Raw genomic sequence first — 21577 nt, 5'->3', positions numbered from 1 at the left:
TTTTCATTTCGAGTTGCCATGGAAATGCAGCAGAATTTCCAAGGATTCATTTTGCATCAATTCTGTGCATTTTTTTCCTTGCAAATCAAGATTAAAATGTTAGATTTGTGGATTCTGTGGTTGAATGTTCTGGGCCTTTTTAGGTCTGTGTGAATTCAACCAAAATGTGAAAATAAACAACATTGTTAGGTGGTCTGCAGGCCGAGAGCTGGCCCCCTGACCTGATCTAACAGCCACATTGTCCTAATGAAGCCGTTAGATGCGGTCAGAAGACCTACAGTCAGTGCAGGCAATGTGAGCTGAGCTCTAGGGAGGAGCGGACCCGTGGAAGTTCAGGTTATGGTTCCCGACCCAAACTTTATCCCAAGCTCGGTTCAGGCAGCAGAACAGTAGCTGAACTTGAACCCCATTGAAAATGATGGGGATCTAAACATTTGACTTGGAAAATTCTCTCTCTCTCTGTAACAGACTTCCGGGAGACATCCGTGCTCGGCGTTTAGCACTGGACACTAACTGTCCGGTAGGAACTCCGAACTTTAAAGTTCCTGTTTGCTCATCTCTGCTGTGCATAGGTATGGTCCAGGTGACCTTCTATAGCACCATTGTAAATGGGCGATTTTCTACACCTCGTGGAAAAAAATCATGGCATGCACTGTTCTGGTTCATTTTACAGAACAGAATAGTACATGCAATGGAAGGCAGCTCCGGCACCCATCTGCAAAGGGGACGAGCACACGGAGCTAACCACATCCACAATATGTTTACATTATGCTGTGGGGACCAGGCCTAAGGCTGGATTCAGACACATCCCCAGATTGTGGATGTGACGGCATCATATGTAGCTCTGGGTGCTTGCCTACATCCCGGATGGGCCGTCCATTGCACGTACCTTGCTGCAGTGTTTCAGTGCAGGGAGCCGGTCCATGAGGAGCACAAACACTGTGGATACAATGAGTCTGTGTGCACACCAGGCAGAAGCCATCTCATCTGAACGAGCCCTTAGCATAATTTTGTGTTGCACTTGGTCTGAGAGGAGACATGCGAGGCCAACATGATTGATTCGGTTTCCCAGAAGCTTGATGTATTGTGAAGTGACATATCCCGTGTGCATAATTCAGGACTTTCACTGCTTCTCTCCAGTTAATATTAAAAGCATCCCCCAGAATTAGCAGACATATTAATATTCAGTTAAAAAAATCAGTGAGATTGAAATAGAAGTCTAGGTATCAATCCAATATGCAGAGCACTAGATATTTACTGTAAGTCTATACCTGGTCAGTGTCCAAAAACAGAAACGTTTCTTTCCGGGTGGAATGTTTCAGTGTATGGCTCCTGCATACTATTGTCTGTGTCCAAGACTTAGGCTATGTGCACACAATGCAGATTTGCTGCGGATCCGCAGCGGATTTTTCCGCTCAGAAACGCTGCAGATCCGCACTGTGATGTACAGTACAATCTAATTCAATGTTAAAAAAAAAAAGCTGTGCGGAAAAATCAGTGCGGAATTGCTGCGGATTTAAAAGAAGTGCATGTCACTTCTATTGTGCGGATCTGCAGCGTTTCTGCACCCCTTCATTATAGAAATCCACAGTGGCAAAATCCGCATCAATTCCGCACAAAAAATGCACTAAATCCGCATAAAAAACGCTGCAAATCCGCAGCTGCGGATTCTGCCAGGAGATGCGGATTTTTGTGCAGAAAATTCTGCACCACATTTCCTACGTGTGCACATAGCCTTAAAGGGAGTCTGGGTCACCAAGTTTTTGCTACCCCATCTGAAAGCAGCATGATTATAAGGGCAGAGGCCTCGATTCCAGTGATATTTCAATACTTGGCTGCTTGCTGCAGTTTTCACAGTCACTGTTTTAATTGCTGCAGATCTACCAGTTCTCTAAATGCTGCACCGATTGGTAACTGTGCATAGGCAGAAAGCTGCCAATCAGTGCAGGCGGGGTTATACAGAGCTCATGACTGGGGAGTATTATGCAGCAGGTTTATTAATCTTCTAGTGATAATTTCCTGATGATAAAACTGTGATTTTATAAGAATTACAGGAAGCAGCCTAGTAAGTGACACATTGCTGGAATCAGGATCTCTGTGCTGTTCTCAGATTAGGAGGCAGTAACCGATTGGCAGATTTCCTTTAAAGCCTAGAATAGAAACAAATCTTGTCCAGATAGATTAGGAAGAGCTGTCCTATCACCTTGGCTCTAAATAAACATCTCCAGCACAGAACAAGAATATGGGAAACTTTAGACTAGGGCTACAGTTGTGGCCAAAAGTATTGACACCCCTGCAATTCTGTCAGATAATACTCAGTTTCTTCCTGAAAATGATTGCAAACACAAATTCTTTGTTATTATTATCTTCATTTCATTTGTCTTAAATGAAAAAACACAAAAAGAATTGTCCTAAAGCCAAATTGGATATAATTCCACACCAAACATAAAAAAGGGGTGGACAAAAGTATTGGCACTGTTCGAAAAATCATGTGATGCTTCTCTAATTTGTGTAATTAACAACACCTGTAACTTACCTGTGGCACCTAACAGGTGCTGGCAATAACTAAATCACACTTGCAGCCAGTTGACATGGATTAAAGTTGACTCAACCTCTGTCCTGTGTCCTTGTGTGTACCACATTGAGCATGGAGAAATGAAAGAAGACCAAAGAACTGTCTGAGGACTTGAGAAACCAAATTGTGAGGAAGCATGAGCAATCTCAAGGCTAAGACCTGAATGTTCCTGTGTCTACCGTGCGCAGTGCCATCAAGAAGTTTAAAGCCCATGGCACTGTGGCTAACCTCCCTAGATGTGGACGGAAAAGAAAAATTGACAAGAGATTTCAACGAAATATTGTGCGGATGTTGGATAAAGAACCTCGACTAACATCCAAACAAGTTCAAGCTGCCCTGCAGTCCGAGGGTACAACAGTGTCAACCCGTACTATCCGTCGGCGTTTGAATGAAAAGGCACTGTATGGTAGGAGACCCAGGAAGACCCCACTTCTTACACCGAGACATAAAAAAGCCAGGCTGGAGTTTGCCAAAACTTACCTGAAAAAGCCTAAAACATTTTGGAAGAATGTTCTCTGGTCAGATGAGACAAAAGTAGAGCTTTTTGGGCAAAGGCATCAACATAGAGTTTACAGGAGAAAAAAAAGAGGCATTCAAAAAAAAGAACACGGTCCCTACAGTCAAACATGGCGGAGGTTCCCTGATGTTTTGGGGTTGCTTTGCTGCCCTGGCACTGGACTGCTTGACCGTGTGCATGGCATAATGAAGTCTGAAGACTACCAACAAATTTTGCAGCATAATGTAGGGCCCAGTGTGAGAAAGCTGGGTCTCCCTCAGAGGTCATGGGTGTTCCAGCAGGACAATGACCCAAAACACACTTCAAAAAGCACTAGCACTAGAAAATGGTTTAAGAGAAAGCACTGGAGACTTCTAAGGTGGCCAGCAATGAGTCCAGACCTGAATCCCATAGAACACCTGTGGAGTGATCTAAAAATGGCAGTTTGGAGAAGGCACCCTTCAAATGTCAGGGACCTGGAGCAGTTTGCCAAAGAAGAATGGTCTAAAATTCCAGCAGAGCATTGTAAGAAACTCATTGATGGTTAGCGGAAGCGGTTGGTCGCAGTTATTTTGGCTAAAGGTTGTGCAACCAAGTATTAGGCTGAGGGTGCCAATACTTTTGTCTGGCCCATTTTTGGAGTTTTGTGTGAAATGATCAATGTTTTGCTTTTTGCTTCATTCTCTTTTGTGTTTTTTAATTTAAGACAAATTAAATGAAGATAATAATACCAAAGAATTTGTGATTGCAATCATTTTCAGGAAGAAACTGAGTATTATCTGACAGAACTGCAGGGGTGTCAATACTTTTGGCCACAACTGTATACGGTGAAAGCGATCACCCGACATTGAGGGTGCGGTTTCACATTGCGACACAGCCACAAATGTTTCCAAATATATTGGATTTTCTTTTGTTGGTCACAGATTGCATTCGATGCACTTGCCATAAACTTCAATGCAAGTTGCATGCATCCTGTCTGCGATTTGGCTGTGTTTTTTCTACAGCTAAATTGTGTTTGTGCATCAGTGAGTCACAGACCAGGTGCACAAATATTTTTGGCTGCACAACATGTCACTGTGTGGCCCCAGCCTTACATCTGTTATATTGGAAAGCTGTAGATTATAGCCTTCAAGTTGAAGGAAAAGGACCATTTCCTAAGGCCAGTGGACTTGTAATATTAGCCAATATTGTATGCTGCCCTCTAGTGGCAATTCATAGAACTCATAAAAGATGCTTTTCTTAGGTCATGCAATATGGTTTTAATCTGTCACTTGCATAGCGCTGACATTTTCTGGAACACTTTGTACATAGTGACAGATTTGTTACAGTTCTGGCACCATGTGGATGTTAGGGATTTCAACAAATATGACAGAAGACCATGCAGTTTGCATTTTTTGCAGACTAAGGCCACAGTCACACTATCAGTATTTGGTCAGTATTTTACCTCAGTATCTGTAAGCCAAAACCAGGAGTGGGTGATAACTACAGAAGTGGTGCATGTGTTTCTATTATACTTTTCCTCTGATTGTTCCTCTCCTGGTTTTGGCTTAGAAATACTGAGGTAAATCCCCTCCTCCTCCAATGTTAACCCTCCCTCCTCCTTTCCCTTTATCCACTACCTTTTCTAATATAAAATTTCAATAAAAGTATTTAAAAAGCAAATACTGAGGTAAAAAAACTCTCCAAATACTGAATGTGTGAACGTGGCCTTAGAGATTATTCAGACGTCCTTTTTCATGTATGTGTTTTGTCTGCGGTTTTCAGGGATAGGTAACGTACCCATTAATTTCAGTGGCGCTGTTCACATGTCCAGTTTTATTTATTTTTTTGTGAACCGTGTGCCATCAAAGTATCACAGAGATAAGCCGTGTATGATCAGTCTCAGATGAAAATCACCCAGATAGGTCTATGGGTTGGTGAGGCTCACTGAGAACACACAAGTACCATATGTGCGGTCTGTTTGTAACATTGCAATGGGGAGAAGAAGCTTTGCCATTTGTTTTTTCATTTGTTTGGCATTTGAGAAAATCCTTAATGATAAAACTGGATATATTGATGAAAATCTGACCCCAATCCAGAAATTGTCTGTTTTTTCACTAGTGAGAAAAACCAAAACTCACAAACCAACTTCCATGTCTTACATCTTTAGGAAAGGCCAGGTGATACACAATCTTCCAATCTTCCATAATTTCTGTAGTTTCGCATGAATGAACTGACATCCAACAAATTAAAGCTGCGCCCTGAAACGCTATATTCATATAGTGACTATATGAAATTGGTACTGCGTCACTGCTGTAGAAAACGTTAAGAAACAGTCGCTGGCTATTGAGCTCCCTTATGTGCCAAGTCCATTCATTTCTTAACATGTTTTCTACAGCAGTACGAATTTCATATATTCAGTGTTCACATGTTATAGAGTTTCAGAGCGCAGCTTTAATTTGTTAGTTACATAGAGTGGCTCTCTTAGCTTGCACCTGGTCACACTTGTCGTTTTCTGTCAGTTTTTGGATATTTGACCTGACAGCCAGGCGTTCCTATTCTCCTTATTGGTAGGACGTGCCTACCCAGTCTGACCGGGTCAGTGCTGATTGGACAGTGGCAAGGTGAGTAGGTATATGGGCCCATTGGGAAAGGGTATTGTAATATCCAGGACGTTCCCAGAAGGAATGACAAAGGAGCGGTGCAATGGTGTTTTCTATGAAAGCATTCTTGATCCAGAACTCTTAAGGCTGCCGTCACACTAGCAGTATTTGGTCAGTATTTTACATCAGTATTTGTAAGCCAAAACCAGGAGTAGAACAAACATATGCACCACTTCTGGATTTATCACCCACTCCTGGTTTTGGCTTACAAATACTGATGTAAAATACTGACCAAATACTGATAGTGTGACGGCAGCCTAATTCAAATATCTACAATAATGCCAATGGGAAAAGTTGTGAAAATACAGAATACAAGTCATGTAATTGTAAGGAATAATGTTAGTCCTCAAATACACACAGGACAGCATATTCTGAAAAATAGTTTGTAAATATAGTTATTTAATGATTTCTGTTGCTGGAAATATCAGACACAAGAATCTAATAAATTGGTTTAATTTTTACATTAAAGAAATAGCCAGAATTGCTGGCATACGGAAGCAGCAGTGTGATAGAAATGTAAGGTTCCTGTTACTGATCGGTGCCCTCGCTCTTCCAGGTAGAGCAGGTGAGCCAGCTGGCAGTATTCATAGATGCCGCATTGGACTACCATAGACAGTGTACACAGATCCTGGAAGACCTCCACAGCCACCTACACAACAGGTGAGAGGAGCCAGTACTTATTTAGGGGCTTTTCTGTGTTGATCACACTGATTTGCTCTATGATAAAATGCTGTCATTTATCCATTGAGACAGGAGTGTTGGATACATCTTGGCAAGAGCCAGGTACCACTATAAGGCGTTAAGAGGCAAGATATGTATTACTGCATTCAAATTAACAACCCCCTTCCAAAATCTGCTCTTTACAAAGCTGATTAATCACACACTCTTACATTGAGACCAAATTTATGCGTGTAGCTTTTTGGCTTGTATTTGATGTTTTGATTTCTTAAACCAGCAATGGATCAAAAAGTTTGAAAAAGTATAGGGAAAAATATTTCCATGTTTTTATTTATTTATTTATTTTTTATTGTATCCACTCCTGGCTTTGGCTAAAAATATTGTATCAGTCTGAATATGTGAATCCAGGTTACCAGTAGTGTATGTATGGACACAGATACTGGATGGATGGAAGGCAAATCACGGTTGCTTTTGGTTCGGACCTAATACAAATGGCACTGCCATGTGCATGGACCCGTTTGATGGGTCATACAGCACCAGTACCAGGATAGTATTACCAGTGTCAGACTGGGGTGCCAAGGGCCCATCAGTAACATTGACTTTGGGGGGCCCACTTTCACCTGCATGCAAATATTACACTACCCTTGTTCACAAATATACCTTCACCTCTGTATAATAGAGTAGTTTGGTAAATCAATTATGACATGCGGATTTTTTCTATACAGAGTAAATTATGCCAATTACTGCCCATATAATGGCATTGGGGCCCACCAGGGGATTCCCCTGTTCCCCTATGGGACGGTCCGAGCCTGAGTATTATGTACTGAGTGGGCCTTCAGTCACCCCATGTATCTAGTGGAGAAAATACTGGTGTGCATTCTTAAAAATAAACTACAGATACAGCGATTTTGAAGAAGGCTTCGTTTTGAACCAAAAGAAAGTGTAAATAAATCTACTTGGATCTACCTTGAAGCGTGGAGCCACTCATCCTCTCCACACCTCGATCCTCCATCATATATCCATATGTAAATCCTTAGCCACAGACTACAAGTACAGCTGCCTAGTTCTTACACACAACTGCTAGCCTCTGACAAAATGCACAACTGCAGGAAGGAAACCACATTAAGACTTTTCGAAAAATTTACAGAAAAAAAATCATGACGCATTGTGCACACAGAATTTTGTCGCAACATTTCAAGTGAATCCATCACCTGGTTTTATAAATATATTATTATTATTCATTTATATAGCACCATTAATTCCATGGTGCTGTACATGAGAAAGGGGTTACATACAGAGTTATAGATATCGTTTACAGTAAACAGGTTTACAGTGACAGACTGGTGCAGAGGGGAGAGGACCCTGTCCTTGCGGACTTAATATATACAGGTCCTTCTCAAAAAATTAGCATATAGTGTTAAATTTCATTATTTACCATAATGTAATGATTACAATTAAACTTTCATATATTATAGATTCATTATCCACCAACTGAAATTTGTCAGGTCTTTTATTGTTTTAATACTGATGATTTTGGCATACAACTCCTGATAACCCAAAAAACCTGTCTCAATAAATTAGCATATTTCACCCGTCCAATCAAATAAAAGTGTTTTTTAATAACAAACAAAAAAAACATCAAATAATAATGTTCAGTTATGCACTCAATACTTGGTCGGGAATCCTTTGGCAGAAATGACTGCTTCAATGCGGCGTGGCATGGAGGCAATCAGCCTGTGACACTGCTGAGATGTTATGGAGGCCCAGGATGCTTCAATAGCGGCCTTAAGCTCATCCAGAGTGTTGGGTCTTGCGTCTCTCAACTTTCTCTTCACAATATCCCACAGATTCTCTATGGGGTTCAGGTCAGGAGAGTTGGCAGGCCAATTGAGCACAGTAATACCATGGTCAGTAAACCATTTACCAGTGGTTTTGGCACTGTGAGCAGGTGCCAGGTCGTGCTGAAAAATGAAATCTTCATCTCCATAAAGCATTTCAGCCGATGGAAGCATGAAGTGCTCCAAAATCTCCTGATAGCTAGCTGCATTGACCCTGCCCTTGATGAAACACAGTGGACCAACACCAGCAGCTGACATGGCACCCCACACCATCACTGACTGTGGGTACTTGACACTGGACTTCAGGCATTTTGGCATTTCCTTCTCCCCAGTCTTCCTCCAGACTCTGGCACCTTGATTTCCGAATGACATGCAAAATTTGCTTTCATCAGAAAAAAGTACTTGGGACCACTTAGCAACAGTCCAGTGCTGCTTCTCTGTAGCCCAGGTCAGGCGCTTCTGCCGCTGTTTATGGTTCAAAAGTGGCTTTACCTGGGGAATGCGGCACCTGTAGCCCATTTCCTGCACACGCCTGTGCACGGTGGCTCTGGATGTTTCCACACCAGACTCAGTCCACTGCTTCCTCAAGTTCCCCAAGGTCTGGAATCGGTCCTTCTCCACAATCTTCCTCAGGGTCCGGTCACCTCTTCTCGTTGTACAGCGTTTTCTGCCACATTGTTTCCTTCCAACAGACTTACCATTGAGGTGCCTTGATACAGCACTCTGGGAACAGCCTATTTGTTGAGAAATTTCTTTCTGGGTCTTACCCTCTTGCTTGAGGGTGTCAATGATGGCCTTCTTGACATCTGTCAGGTCGCTAGTCTTACCCATGATGGGGGTTTTGAGTAATGAAGCAGGCAGGGAGTTTTTAAAAGCCTCAGGTATCTTTTGCATGTGTTTAGAGTTAATTAGTTGATTCAGAAGATTAGGGTAATAGGTCGTTTAGAGAACCTTTTCTTGATATGCTAATTTATTGAGACAGGTTTTTTGGGTTATCAGGAGTTGTATGCCAAAATCATCAGTATTAAAACAATAAAAGACCTGACAAATTTCAGTTGGTGGATAATGAATCTATAATATATGAAAGTTTAATTGTAATCATTACATTATGGTAAATAATGAAATTTAACACTATATGCTAATTTTTTGAGAAGGACCTGTAGTAGGGCCAGCACATTTAAGCCCTCTTTTACAACATTTTGTTCTGTAAGAACGTCCCCTATGCAAGGCCCAAAAAAGACTATTTATTATACTTACAGACAGGGCGGTCCAGTCCGATGGGCTTCTCTGGTCTTGATCCGGTGCCTCCTCTTTTCTTATAATTGCTGTCTTCCTTCTCGGCTTCATGTGGATGACGCGACCTGTCACCCACACGGTGTCTCCCATCGCGCTCCTGCGCAGGCGCACTTCTCTTTGCCCTGTCCGGGGCAGAGCACTAACACCAGAGACTCCCATCGGACCAGATTTCACCGTGAGTAGAATGAAGGGACTTTTTTTGTGTTTCTGCACATTGAATTGGGGACATACATACAGCATACCAAAATGCTATAAAAGCAGGCTTAAAGGTGCTGGCCCTACTTTTTAAAAGGAACCTGTCAGCAGATTTTTCCAATATAATCTATATTAAAGTGTAAGCATCTTTTTACATTTTATTTCATAAATCAATACCGTAGAAGACGTGGAAGTAAGCAATTTTGTAACATTATCAGAAAAATCCGCTTCTCGCTCTTCGTGGACTGATCAGTGATTTTCACAATTTTCAGTTCACAGGTAAAATCTGTCTTCAGTGAAGATATAAGATGACAGTTGCTACTCATATGATTCTATGTAGATTGAAGGGGGAGGAGCTCCGACTAGCTCCTCCTCTCCAGCATCATGGAAGAAGCAGCTGCCCATCCCCTATCTCAGTAATGGAGCATTGTGGCTACAGATTTTACCTGTGAATTGAGAATTTTGAATATGACTTGGTCCGTCTACAAGGAGAGAGGCAGATTTCTCTCATAAAATATCACAAAGTTGCTTACTTTCATGTGTACTATTGATTTGTGCAATGAAAATTAAAATATGTTACACTATAATTCTTGGGTCACCACAATCACTATTATGGGGTCCCCTACTTGATCAAATTTGCATACTGAAGGCCTGCAGTCAAGCATGTACACTGCTGCTTTATACTAATCTGTGGGAGTTATAGAAACAGCCAAGTGCAAGTAGTTATATGGTAAACCTAGGCCTTTTGTTTTCAGAATGAATTCCGCATCCAGTCGCCCGAAACGGGAACACCAGTCAAGATCGATAATGTCCGTACTAGACTCAGACGAAAGACTACAACATAATGGGATCTCCAGCGGTTCATCCACAAAGTTATCAGGTACAGGTGACCTTCTTTGTTCTTTCCATCCAAGGTTAAATTCTGACAATAAGTTTTTATGCTGGGTACACTGAGCAGGTCCAGTATATGTGCCTACAATACAGCTCTGCCAGTTGAGACACAGGTTTCCAGAGCGGTATTTCTTTAGGCTGTGTGCACACGATGTGGAATTGGTGCGGATCCGCAGTGGATTTTTCCACGGAGAAATGCTGCAGTTCTGCAAAAAATTTGCATGAAAACCGCTGCGGATCAAAAGAAGTAGCATGCTACTTTTGTGCGGAACTGCAGCGTTTCTGACCCTTTCCATTATAAAAATCCGCAGGGGTAAAAAATGCCCAAATTCCGCAACAAAAACGCACAAAATCGGCGGCAAATCTGCACCTGCGTTTTCTGCCAGGAGATGCAGATTTTGTGCGGAAAATTCTGAACCCCAATCCGCAACGTGTGCACATAGCCTCAGACTACAGCCTGTCCTGACACGTTACTAGAATAGGCTGTGAATTCCATGAAGGGGCCAGTTTATTACATGTTGGAGAACCCCTAAAAGGGACTCGTCAGCACAAAATGACCCTTCAAACCAAGTACAGGCACTCGATGCATCATGTCGGGGCCAATCATTTAAATACATCTTCCCAGCTGCTTGTTTTCCATCTATCTCCTCTCTTCTCTGGCTTTATGAAGCCAGAGCTGTCAATCAAATAGGGGTAGAGATTGAGGAGAAACAAGCAGGTGGGAGGTGTTAACGGATTGGCACCGCCATGAAGCACCGAAACCTAGTTTGTACGGTCATTTTGTTACGTATGGGATACTGGGCACCATCCAATAATGAGAGAATCTACCTAATGGCATACTGTAAGTCATGACAGCAAACCAAGAAAAAAATAAGAAACAGAGATCACCATAATAAACACAAAAACTGTAAATACATTTAAAAAAAGATGCAAACAACCATACAATTAAAAGCATTTAAAAATAAAGCACAATGGCTACTAAAAACATAAACCAGACATCCTTTATATGCCTGTGGTGGTCCCGAATGTGATCAGAATGATGCGTATAATACCAAGCATAAGAAAAGGCAGCTAAACTAGTAATACCATGGTTATAATAATACTTGTATATGCAATCAATGAGTTACAACCAGGGGTGAACAGAAAATGTTACATGATCCAAAAAAAAAAAAAATACTCCATAGAAATGTGTTATCCGCACAATGCCTATGAATAATATGTAATTCAAAAAAGATTTCTGAACAAGCATGGAAGCGCAAAACCTATGGTGAAAGGTGAAGGAGCATAACTCAGTCCAATTAAAAGTAATACTGTATATAAGCAATACACAAGAAGGCGTAAACAGAAAATACTGAGCACACCAAGATATTCTGCCCTTACCACAATATTAGATCAAGGAAGGGAAGAAAAGCCCACGCGTATCGACACAATGTCTTCCTCAGGGGCAAGTATCCAGTCATGCTGTTTGTTGTTTGTTTATTATCCTGAAATATTTTTGGAAAAACTGGCTGCACCAGAGTTCTAACAGAACAGACTTGGAACTTACCATAAAAACCCATTTAGGCCTGTTTCACACGTCAGTGGCTCCGGTACGTGTGGTGACAGTTTCCTCACGTACCGGAGACAATGACTCACGTAGACACATTAAAATCAATGTGTCTCTGCACATGTCAGCGTGTTTTCACGGACTGTGTGTCCGTTTGAAAAACACGGACACATGTCAGTGTTCGTGGGAGCGCACGGATCACACGGACCCATTAAAGTGTAAACACGTACCGCACACGGATGCTGTCCGTGTGCCACCCGTGTGCAGACTGAGGACCACACGGACAGTGCAGGAGACAGCGCTACAGTAAGCGCTGTCCCCAGCGTGTGGTGCTGAAGCCGCCTTTCATTCCTTCTCCCCAGCAGCATTCGCTGGAGAGAAGGAATGAAAAATCATGTTTTCTTTATTTTTTTTGTTTTTAAAATAAAAGTTACCGGTCACCTCCCGCCTTACTGTAGCGCTGTCTCCTGCACGGTCCGTGTGGTACTCAGTTGGCACACGGCTGCCGCACGTGTGCCACACTGATGTGCCACGTGAGCTCACGGACACGGATAACTCCGGTACAGATTTTTCCGGTATTGGAATTATCTGGACGTGTGAGACTGGCCTTACACACAGAGCTCACAGTGCGGTCATAGAGGCAGTCTCCTACCGGTTCTACAATTAAAAGGAATCTGTCAGCAGGTTTTTGCTGTGGTATTTGAAAGCACCATAATGTAGGGGCAGAGAGCCTGATTCCAGAGAGGTGTCACTTATTGAACCGCTTGGTGCAGTTTTTAAAAAAAGGTTTTGTTTTTTTTTCTGATGTAGTAGTTCTATGAATGCTGAGCTCTGTATAACTCCATCCACACTACTTATCAGCAGCTTTCTCTGCACGCTCTTCATAGTAGGAAAGCTGCCAATCAGTAGTGCGGGCTAGGTTACACAAATCAGACTTATGGCACATGACATCTAGTCTTACAGTGATAATCTCCTACTTATAAAACACTGTATTGAAACTACAGCAAGCTGCTGGGCAAGTGACATTGCTGGAATCAGTGTCTCTGTCGCTACATCATGCTGATTTCTGATTAACCGTAAAAAAACCTGCTGACATTTTTCCCTTAAGGGGTTGTATGATTTGGATTTGAGCTGGCTGCAGCAGGTTGCCAAATAAGTATTACATGTATAGCAACTTGAGGCTATGTGCACACGTTGCAGATTCGTGTGCGGATTTTTCCGCACCATTTTTGCAAAATCCGCAGGTAAAACACACTGCGTTTTACCTGCGGATTTTGTGTGGATTCCACCTGCGGATTCCTATTGAGGAGCAGGTGTAAACCGCTGCGGAAAATACAACGCAACGTTTCCGCATGGTATTTTCCGCACCATGGGCACTGCGGATTTGGTTTTCCATAGGTTTACATTGTACTGTAAACTTGATGGAAAACTGCTGCGAATCTGCAGCCAAATCCGTAATGTGTGCACATAGCCTAAAAGGATATTCCCATCTCCAAGATCCTATCCCAATATGTAGTATGTGTAATAATAATAATATTAGCAAATACCTCCAATTAGAAAAGTAGTATAGTTTTTCTTATTCACCGTAGTCTTCCTCAAGTGCAGGCATTGCAGGACCTTAGGTATCCATGGTTACGACCAAGGTCCTGCAATGCCTGCACATGAGGAAAGAGACATAGTCAAAAAGAAAACCTATAATACATTTCTGATTGGAGGTATTTTCTGTTATTATAATTACTACACCTACTACATATTGGGATAGGATCTTGGAGATGGGAATATCCCTTTAAGGGATTAATAACACTATCAGAACGTGTCATTATTTTTTTTAGTTAAGGAAGTGTCATATGGTGTTTGATATATGTGACCAATAGTTTCCACTATAGAATAACTACTGCAGTTTTGACAGCTGTAACAGAAATGACCTTGGTTAATGTCAGCGCTTATGCCGTACCATTTGTATTCCCCTAGGTTCTACCATGCATTTGGATCAGCCTTGTTGCAGAGCGCTATATGACTTTGACCCTGAGAACGAAGGTGAACTTGGCTTCAAAGAAGGCGATATCATCACATTAACCAACCAGATTGATGAGAACTGGTTCGAAGGCATGGTCACTGGGGAATCGGGGTTCTTTCCAATTAATTATGTTGAAGTTGTAGTTCCCCTTCCACAGTGAACATCACACTGACTACTGGAGGCAATGGCACCATCTTACAAATAGACTCTTAAAACCTTCTTGAATGTGGCATTCTGTGAACGCCTTGCTACTTGAGTGACTCCAATTTTATTGTGTCATCTCTTTTATATGTATTTATTTTGTATCGATTTTTATTTTTATGAAAGCATTGACACTGTTACGAGGACGTGCAAAAGAGATTCTATTTTGTCATTGTTCGAAGATTGTTTCATTGTTTCATACGTGACACCTGTTGCATGGATGTTGACTATTTTTAATTTTTTATTTCTTAGACCCTTTTAAAGTATTTTAAGCACATGGAAATCTGGAGGGGTCAAACTTATTTTCCTTACAAAAATTAGAAAACACTTTCTATACTGTGAATACTCTAATACATGTTGCACAATTCAGAGTTATAATTCTGTGTCAAACGTGTTATGTTGTCTTAATATATACAGCTATGTCTATATGACCAAATATAATAAAATATATCCCGAAATCATTTTTTAAATTTATACGTTAGTAAAAGAGAAAGTGCCTTGCATTTCTGATGCTGTAGAAATTGTATCTTTTATGAAAAGTCAATTTTCATAGAATGTTAGGAGTTGGAAGGGACCTCCAGAGTCATCGTGTCAAACCCCCTGTTCAACGCAGGAGTCACTAAACCATCTCAGACAGCTGTCTGTCCAGCCTCTGTTTGAAGACTTCCATTGAAGGAGGACTCACCACTAGTGATGAGCGAGTATACTCATTGCTCAGGTGGTCACCGAGTATTTTGGCATGCTCGGGGATTTAGTTTTCGTCGCCACAGCTGCATGATTTGTGGCTGCTAGACAGGCTGAATACATGTGGGAATTCCCTAACAAGCAGGCAAGCCCCACGTTTTCAGGCTGTCTAGCAGTCACAAATCATGCAGCTTGTGGCGATGAAAACTAAATCTCTGTGCACGCCAAAATACTTGAGACCACCCGAGCATGGTATGAGTATAAGGATGATTCCTCTACACTGTGACATGCATTCAGATACTTGTAGACAGCTATTAAGTCTCCTCTTGGCCTTCTTTTTTGCAACCTAAACATTCCCAGATCCTTTAACCGTTCCTCGTAGGACATATTTTGCAGTCCGCTCAACATTCTGGTAGATCTACTCTAAACTTGCACCAGTTTTTCAAAGTCTTTTTAAAATGTGGTGCCCTGAACTGGACACAGTATTCCAGATGAGGCCTGACCAAGGAAAAGCAGAGGGGGGGGTAATTACTTCACCTGATCTAGACTCTATGCTTCTCTTAATACATCCTGGAACTGTGTTTGCCTTTTTTTGTTGCTGTATCAAACTGTTGACTCTTTGATCTATTAATATAATCAAGTCTTTTTTTCCCCCATACGTACTGGTTCTGAGTTCTATTCCTCCCATTCTATAGATGTAATTTTAGTTTTTCTTGCCCAGATGTAGAATTTTGATTTTCTCCCTGTTAAATATTCTATTTGCTGCCCATTGTTCAATCTTACCTAGATCTTTCTGAATCCTTTCTATCTTCAGTAGTGTTAGCGATTCCTCCTAGCTTTGAATCACCTGCAAATTTGATTAGTTTTATCTCAAGTTCTCTTATCTAGATTATTCATAAAAAATAATTAAGTACCAGTAATTTAGTTTTCCAGAATCCATGACAGCACCATACAAGAGAGAGGATCTGCCCCATGGACAGAAAACCTACAGATTTAAAAGGCGGAGCCTCTCTTCCCGCTTCAGTGGTATACAGGAAAAAACAAGAAGCAAGACACTACTGTAATATGCACACCACCGCAATAGTAACATGAAAAAATCCACTTTATTGGCACAAAATTAAGGCCAGTATCACACGTCCAGATAATTCTGGTACTGGAAAAATCGGTACCGAGTTATCCGTGTCCTCACGTGGCACATCAGTGTGGCACACGTGCGGCAGCCGTGTGCCGCCTGAGGACCACACGGACCGTGCAGGAGACAGCGCTACAGTAAGCGCTGTCCCCCCCTGCGCATGGTGCTGAAGTCGGCATTCATTCCTTCTCCCCAGCAGCGTTCGCTGGAGAGAAGGAATGAAAAATCAAGGTTATTATTATTTTTTTTGTGTTTAAAATAAAGTTCGTGGTCACCTCCCGCCTCCCACCCCCTGTGCGCCCGCCCGCTTGCATTAAAATACTCACCCAGCTCCCGCGATGCCTCCTCTCAGCGCCGGCAGCTTGTCCTCCTATGGGAGGTGGAGCTGCATATTCATCACTATAATGAGCGGTACCACGTGACCGCTCACACAGGACAAGCAGCCGACGCTGAGAGGAGGCATCGCGGGAGCTGGGTGAGTATTTCTCTGCAAGCGGGTGGGCGCACAGGGGGTGGGGAGGGGTGGGAGGTGACCCCCAAACTTTATTTTTAAAGAAAAAAAAGCAAAACGTTATTTTTCATCTCTTCTGTTCTGCAAGTGCTGCTTTCAGCCGAGCAGGACAGAAGGGATGAATGCCGCCTTCAGCACCACAAGCAGGGGGGACATCACTTACTGTAGCGCTGTTTCTCCTGCGGCGGTACGTGCACACGGAGGAGAGTGCACACTGTTCTCTGTGTGCACGTGTGCGGGATGCTTTGCGGACCGTGCTGCCGGAGAAAAACGGACATGTCTCCGTGTTTTGCACACGGACACACGGTCCGTGAAAACATGGAGACATGTGCATAGACCCATTCATTTGAGTGGGTCTACGTGTCAGTGTCTCCGGTACGTGAGAAAACTGTCACCACATGTACCGGAGCCACTGACGTGTGAAACCGGCCTAAAACATAATTAAAATTAACATACAACTGTTACCAGCCCCGGAATATAACATGAACCTCAATACAAAACCTGGTGCTCAATAACACATATGCAACGGTTAAATATATGCATGGGAAATTTCCCTCCCTAAATGGCTCATGGGGTACATAGAATATACTATCCAAATAGGGTAAATTGAACATGAAATAAGCCTTTCTAACAGTTACATAGCAAACCCTAAGCTATATATGCCACATGTATGCAGTCCTTGACCAGCCGGTCGAGGGTGCATACTGCTGTGCGAGATGTGAGCACATTGTGCATTTGGAAACCCAGATACTGGATCTAAATGTGCAGCTGGCAACACTGAGATCCATAGACAATATGGAGAGGAGTCTTCTGCTCACAGAGCAGACGCTCAATGGGATAGATGAGGAGGGGGATGGTAGGATGGAGCTGCAGAACAGTGTGGCAGTTAGCTGGGTGACAGATAGAAGGCGGGGTAGAGGGAAGAGTGCCAGGGAGGCTAGTCCTGATCTGGCACACCCCAATAAGTTTGCTAAGTTGGCAGATGAGGGGGGTGCCAGTGCAGGGGTAGCACTGCTGCAGCCAGGCATGTCCTCTGAAAGCCGGAGGAGTGACTGCTCCAGTAAGGAGGGAAAAAGGAGAGCAGGGCAGGCCAGACAGGTGCTGGTAGTGGGGGACTCAATTATTAGGGGAACAGATAGGGCAATCTGTCACAAAGACAGGGATCGTCGGACGGTGTGCTGCCTACCTGGCGCTCGAGTCCGACACATCGCTGATCGGGTGGACAGATTACTGGGAGGGGCTGGTGAGGACCCAGCGGTCATGGTGCACATTGGCACAAATGACAAAGTTAGAGGTAGGTGGAAGGTCTTTAAAGATGATTTCAGGGAATTAGGCTGCAAGCTGAAAGCAAGGACCTCCAACGTGGTATTTTCCTAAATACTGCCTGTACCACGTGCCACGCCAGAGAGGCAACGGGAGATTAGGGAGGTTAATAAGTGGCTCAAGAATTGGTGTAGGAAGGAGGGGTTTGGGTTCCTGCAGAACTGGGCCGACTTCTCAGTTGGCTACAGGCTCTACGCTAGGGACGGGCTGCACCTCAATGGGGAAGGTGCAGCTGTGCTGGGGGAGAAAATGGTTAGAAGGTTGGAGGCGTGTTTAAACTAGGGATTGGGGGGGGAGGGTATTCATTTTATAGGAGGGGAAGATAGTGCAGATAGAGACCTGGGCACAAATAAGGAAGTTGGGGGTGGCGGTGGCATGGGGGGTGGGGTTAGAACAGTTAGTAATTTAAGAAAGAATAGAGGTACAGAGAGTAACATCAAGTGCATGTATACTAATGCCAGAAGCCTCGCCAACAAAATGGATGAATTAGAATTAATGTTGTTGGAGCATAATTATGACATGGTGGGGATATCTGAGACGTGGCTGGATGAGAGCCATGACTGGGCTGTTAACTTGCAGGGCTATAGCCTTTTCAGAAATGACCGTACAGATAAGCGAGAGGGTGGGGTGTGTCTGTATGTAAAATCGACCTTAAAACCCATCCTGCGTGATAATATAGGTGAATCTAATGAAAATGTAGAGTCTCTGTGGGTGGAGATAAGGGGAGGGGGAAAAAATAATAAATTACTGATAGGGGTTTGTTATAAATCTCCAAAACTAATGGAAGCAATGGAGAATATCCTCGTAAAGCAAATAGATGAAGCTGCGACTCAAGGAGAAGTCATTATTATGGGGGACTTCAACTATCCTGAAATAGATTGGGGAACAGAAACCTGCAGTTCCAGCAAAGGTAATCGGTTTTTGACAACTATGAGAGACCATTACCTTTCACAACTGGTTCAGGACCCAACAAGGAGGGGGGCACTGCTAGACCTAATATTAACCAACAGGCCAGACCGCATATCAAATATAAGGGTTGGGGGTCACTTGGGGAATAGTGATCACAAAATAATAAGTTTTCATGTAACCTTTAATAAGATGGGTAGAAGGGGGGTGACAAGGACACTAAACTTCAGGAGGGCAAATTTCCAACGGATGAGAGAGGATCTTGGTGCAATTAACTGGGACGATATCCTGAGACACAAAAATACACAAAGAAAATGGGAGACATTTATTAGCATCCTGGATAGGACCTGTGCACAGTATATACCGTATGGGAATAAACATACTAGAAATAGGAGGAAACCAATATGGCTAAATAGAGCTGTAAGGGGCGCAATAAGGGACAAAAAGAAAGCATTTAGAGAATTAAAGGAAGTAGGTAGTGAGGAGGCATTAAATAAATACAGAAAATTAAATACATTCTGTAAAAAGCAAATCAAGGCAGCAAAGATTGAGACAGAGAGACTCATTGCCAGAGAGAGTAAAAATAATCCCAAAATATTCTTTAACTATATAAATAGTAAGAAACTAAAAAATGACAGTGTTGGCCCCCTTAAAAATAGTCTGGGTGAAATGGTGGATGAGGATGAGGAAAAAGCCAATATGCTAAATGACTTTTTTTCATCAGTATTTACAAAAGAAAATCCCATGGCAGCCAATATGGCTAGTGATAAAAATTCCCCATTAAATGTCACCTGCTTAACCCAGCAAGAAGTACAGCGGCGTCTAAAAATAACTAAAATTGACAAATCTCCGGGCCCGGATGGGATACACCCCCGAGTACTGCAGGAACTAAGTACAGTCATTGATAGACCATTATTTTTAATCTTTAAAGACTCCATAATAACAGGGTCTGTACCACAGGACTGGCGTATAGCAAATGTGGTGCCAATATTCAAAAAAGGGGCAAAAACTGAACTCGGTAATTATAGGCCAGTAAGCTTAACCTCTACTGTGGGTAAAATCCTGGAGGGCATTCTAAGGGATGCTATGCTGGAGTATCTGAAGAGGAATAACCTCATGACCCAGTATCAGCACGGGTTTACTAGGGACCGTTCATGTCAGACTAATTTGATCAGCTTCTATGAAGAGGTAAGTTCCGGACTGGACCAAGGGAACCCAGTGGACGTAGTATATATGGACTTTTCCAAAGCTTTTGATACGGTGCCACACAAAAGGTTGTTACATAAAATGAGAGTAATGGGGATAGGGGAAAATATGTGTAAGTGGGTTGAGAGCTGGCTCAGGGATAGGAAACAAAGGGTGGTTATTAATGGAGCACACTTGGACTGGGTCACGGTTAGCAGTGGGGTACCACAGGGGTCAGTATTGGGCCCTCTTCTTTTTAACATATTTATTAATGACCTTGTAGGGGGCATTCAGAGTAGAATTTCAATATTTGCAGATGACACTAAACTCTGCAGGGTAATCAATACAGGGGAGGACAATTTTATATTACAGGATGATTTATGTAAACTAGAAGCTTGGGCTGATAAATGGCAAATGAGCTTTAATGGGGATAAATGTAAGGTCATGCACTTGGGTAGAAGTAATAAGATGTATAACTATGTGCTTAATTCTAAAACTCTGGGCAAAACCGTCAATGAAAAAGACCTGGGTGTATGGGTGGATGACAAACTCATATTCAGTGGCCAGTGTCAGGCAGCTGCTACAAAGGCAAATAAAATAATGGGATGCATTAAAAGAGGCATAGATGCTCATGAGGAGAACATAATTTTACCTCTATACAAGTCACTAGTTCGACCACACTTAGAATACTGTGCACAGTTCTGGTCTCCGGTGTATAAGAAAGACATAGCTGAACTGGAGCGGGTGCAGAGAAGAGCGACCAAGGTTATTAGAGGACTGAGGGGTCTGCAATACCAAGATAGGTTATTACACTTGGGGCTATTTAGTTTGGAAAAACGAAGACTAAGGGGTGATCTTATGTTAATGTATAAATATATGAGGGGACAGTACAAAGACCTTTCTGATGATCTTTTTAATCATAGACCTGAGACAGGGACAAGGGGGCATCCTCTACGTCTGGAGGAAAGAAGGTTTAAGCATAATAACAGACGCGGATTCTTTACTGTAAGAGCAGTGAGACTATGGAACTCTCTGCCGTATGATGTTGTAATGAGTGATTCATTAATTAAATTTAAGAGGGGACTGGATACCTTTCTGGAAAAGTATAATGTTACAGGGTATATACACTAGATTCCTTGATAAGGCGTTGATCCAGGGAACTAGTCTGATTGCCGTATGTGGAGTCGGGAAGGAATTTTTTTCCCCATGGTGGAGTTACTCTTTGCCACATGGGGTTTTTTTGCCTTCCCCTGGATCAACATGTTAGGGCATGTTAGGTTAGGCTATGGGTTGAACTAGATGGACTTACAGTCTTCCTTCAACCTTAATAACTATGTAACTATGTAACTATGTATATATAGCAGCCTCTATACCAAGATCCCTGAACATGGAAAAATCGTCCATGTACCAAGAGAGGAAAGTTAAACCCTAATAAAACGTAACAACCTGACAGGAGACTGG

At 42.5% G+C, this 21577-nt stretch overlaps 1 protein-coding gene across 2 annotated transcripts in view; it reads left to right on the top strand.

The window, feature by feature from the left end:
- Positions 1–14836, top strand: part of SH3GL3 (SH3 domain containing GRB2 like 3, endophilin A3) — a 112511-nt gene extending 97675 nt beyond the window's left edge. For both annotated transcript variants that reach the window (XM_077263632.1, XM_077263633.1), the window contains exons 7-9: positions 6270–6373; positions 10476–10600; positions 14129–14836. In XM_077263632.1, coding sequence (XP_077119747.1) covers positions 6270–6373; positions 10476–10600; positions 14129–14334 — 435 coding nt within the window. In that variant the 3' untranslated portion in view covers positions 14335–14836. The remainder of the gene's footprint in view (positions 1–6269; positions 6374–10475; positions 10601–14128) is intronic.
- Positions 14837–21577: the final 6741 nt, after the last annotated feature.

This window comes from Ranitomeya variabilis, chromosome 5 (assembly GCF_051348905.1).
Source record: "Ranitomeya variabilis isolate aRanVar5 chromosome 5, aRanVar5.hap1, whole genome shotgun sequence".
NCBI classification, from domain to species: Eukaryota; Metazoa; Chordata; class Amphibia; order Anura; family Dendrobatidae; genus Ranitomeya; species Ranitomeya variabilis.
Note: the sequence above shows the minus strand (reverse complement) of the source record. Positions and strands in the feature narration are given on the sequence as shown.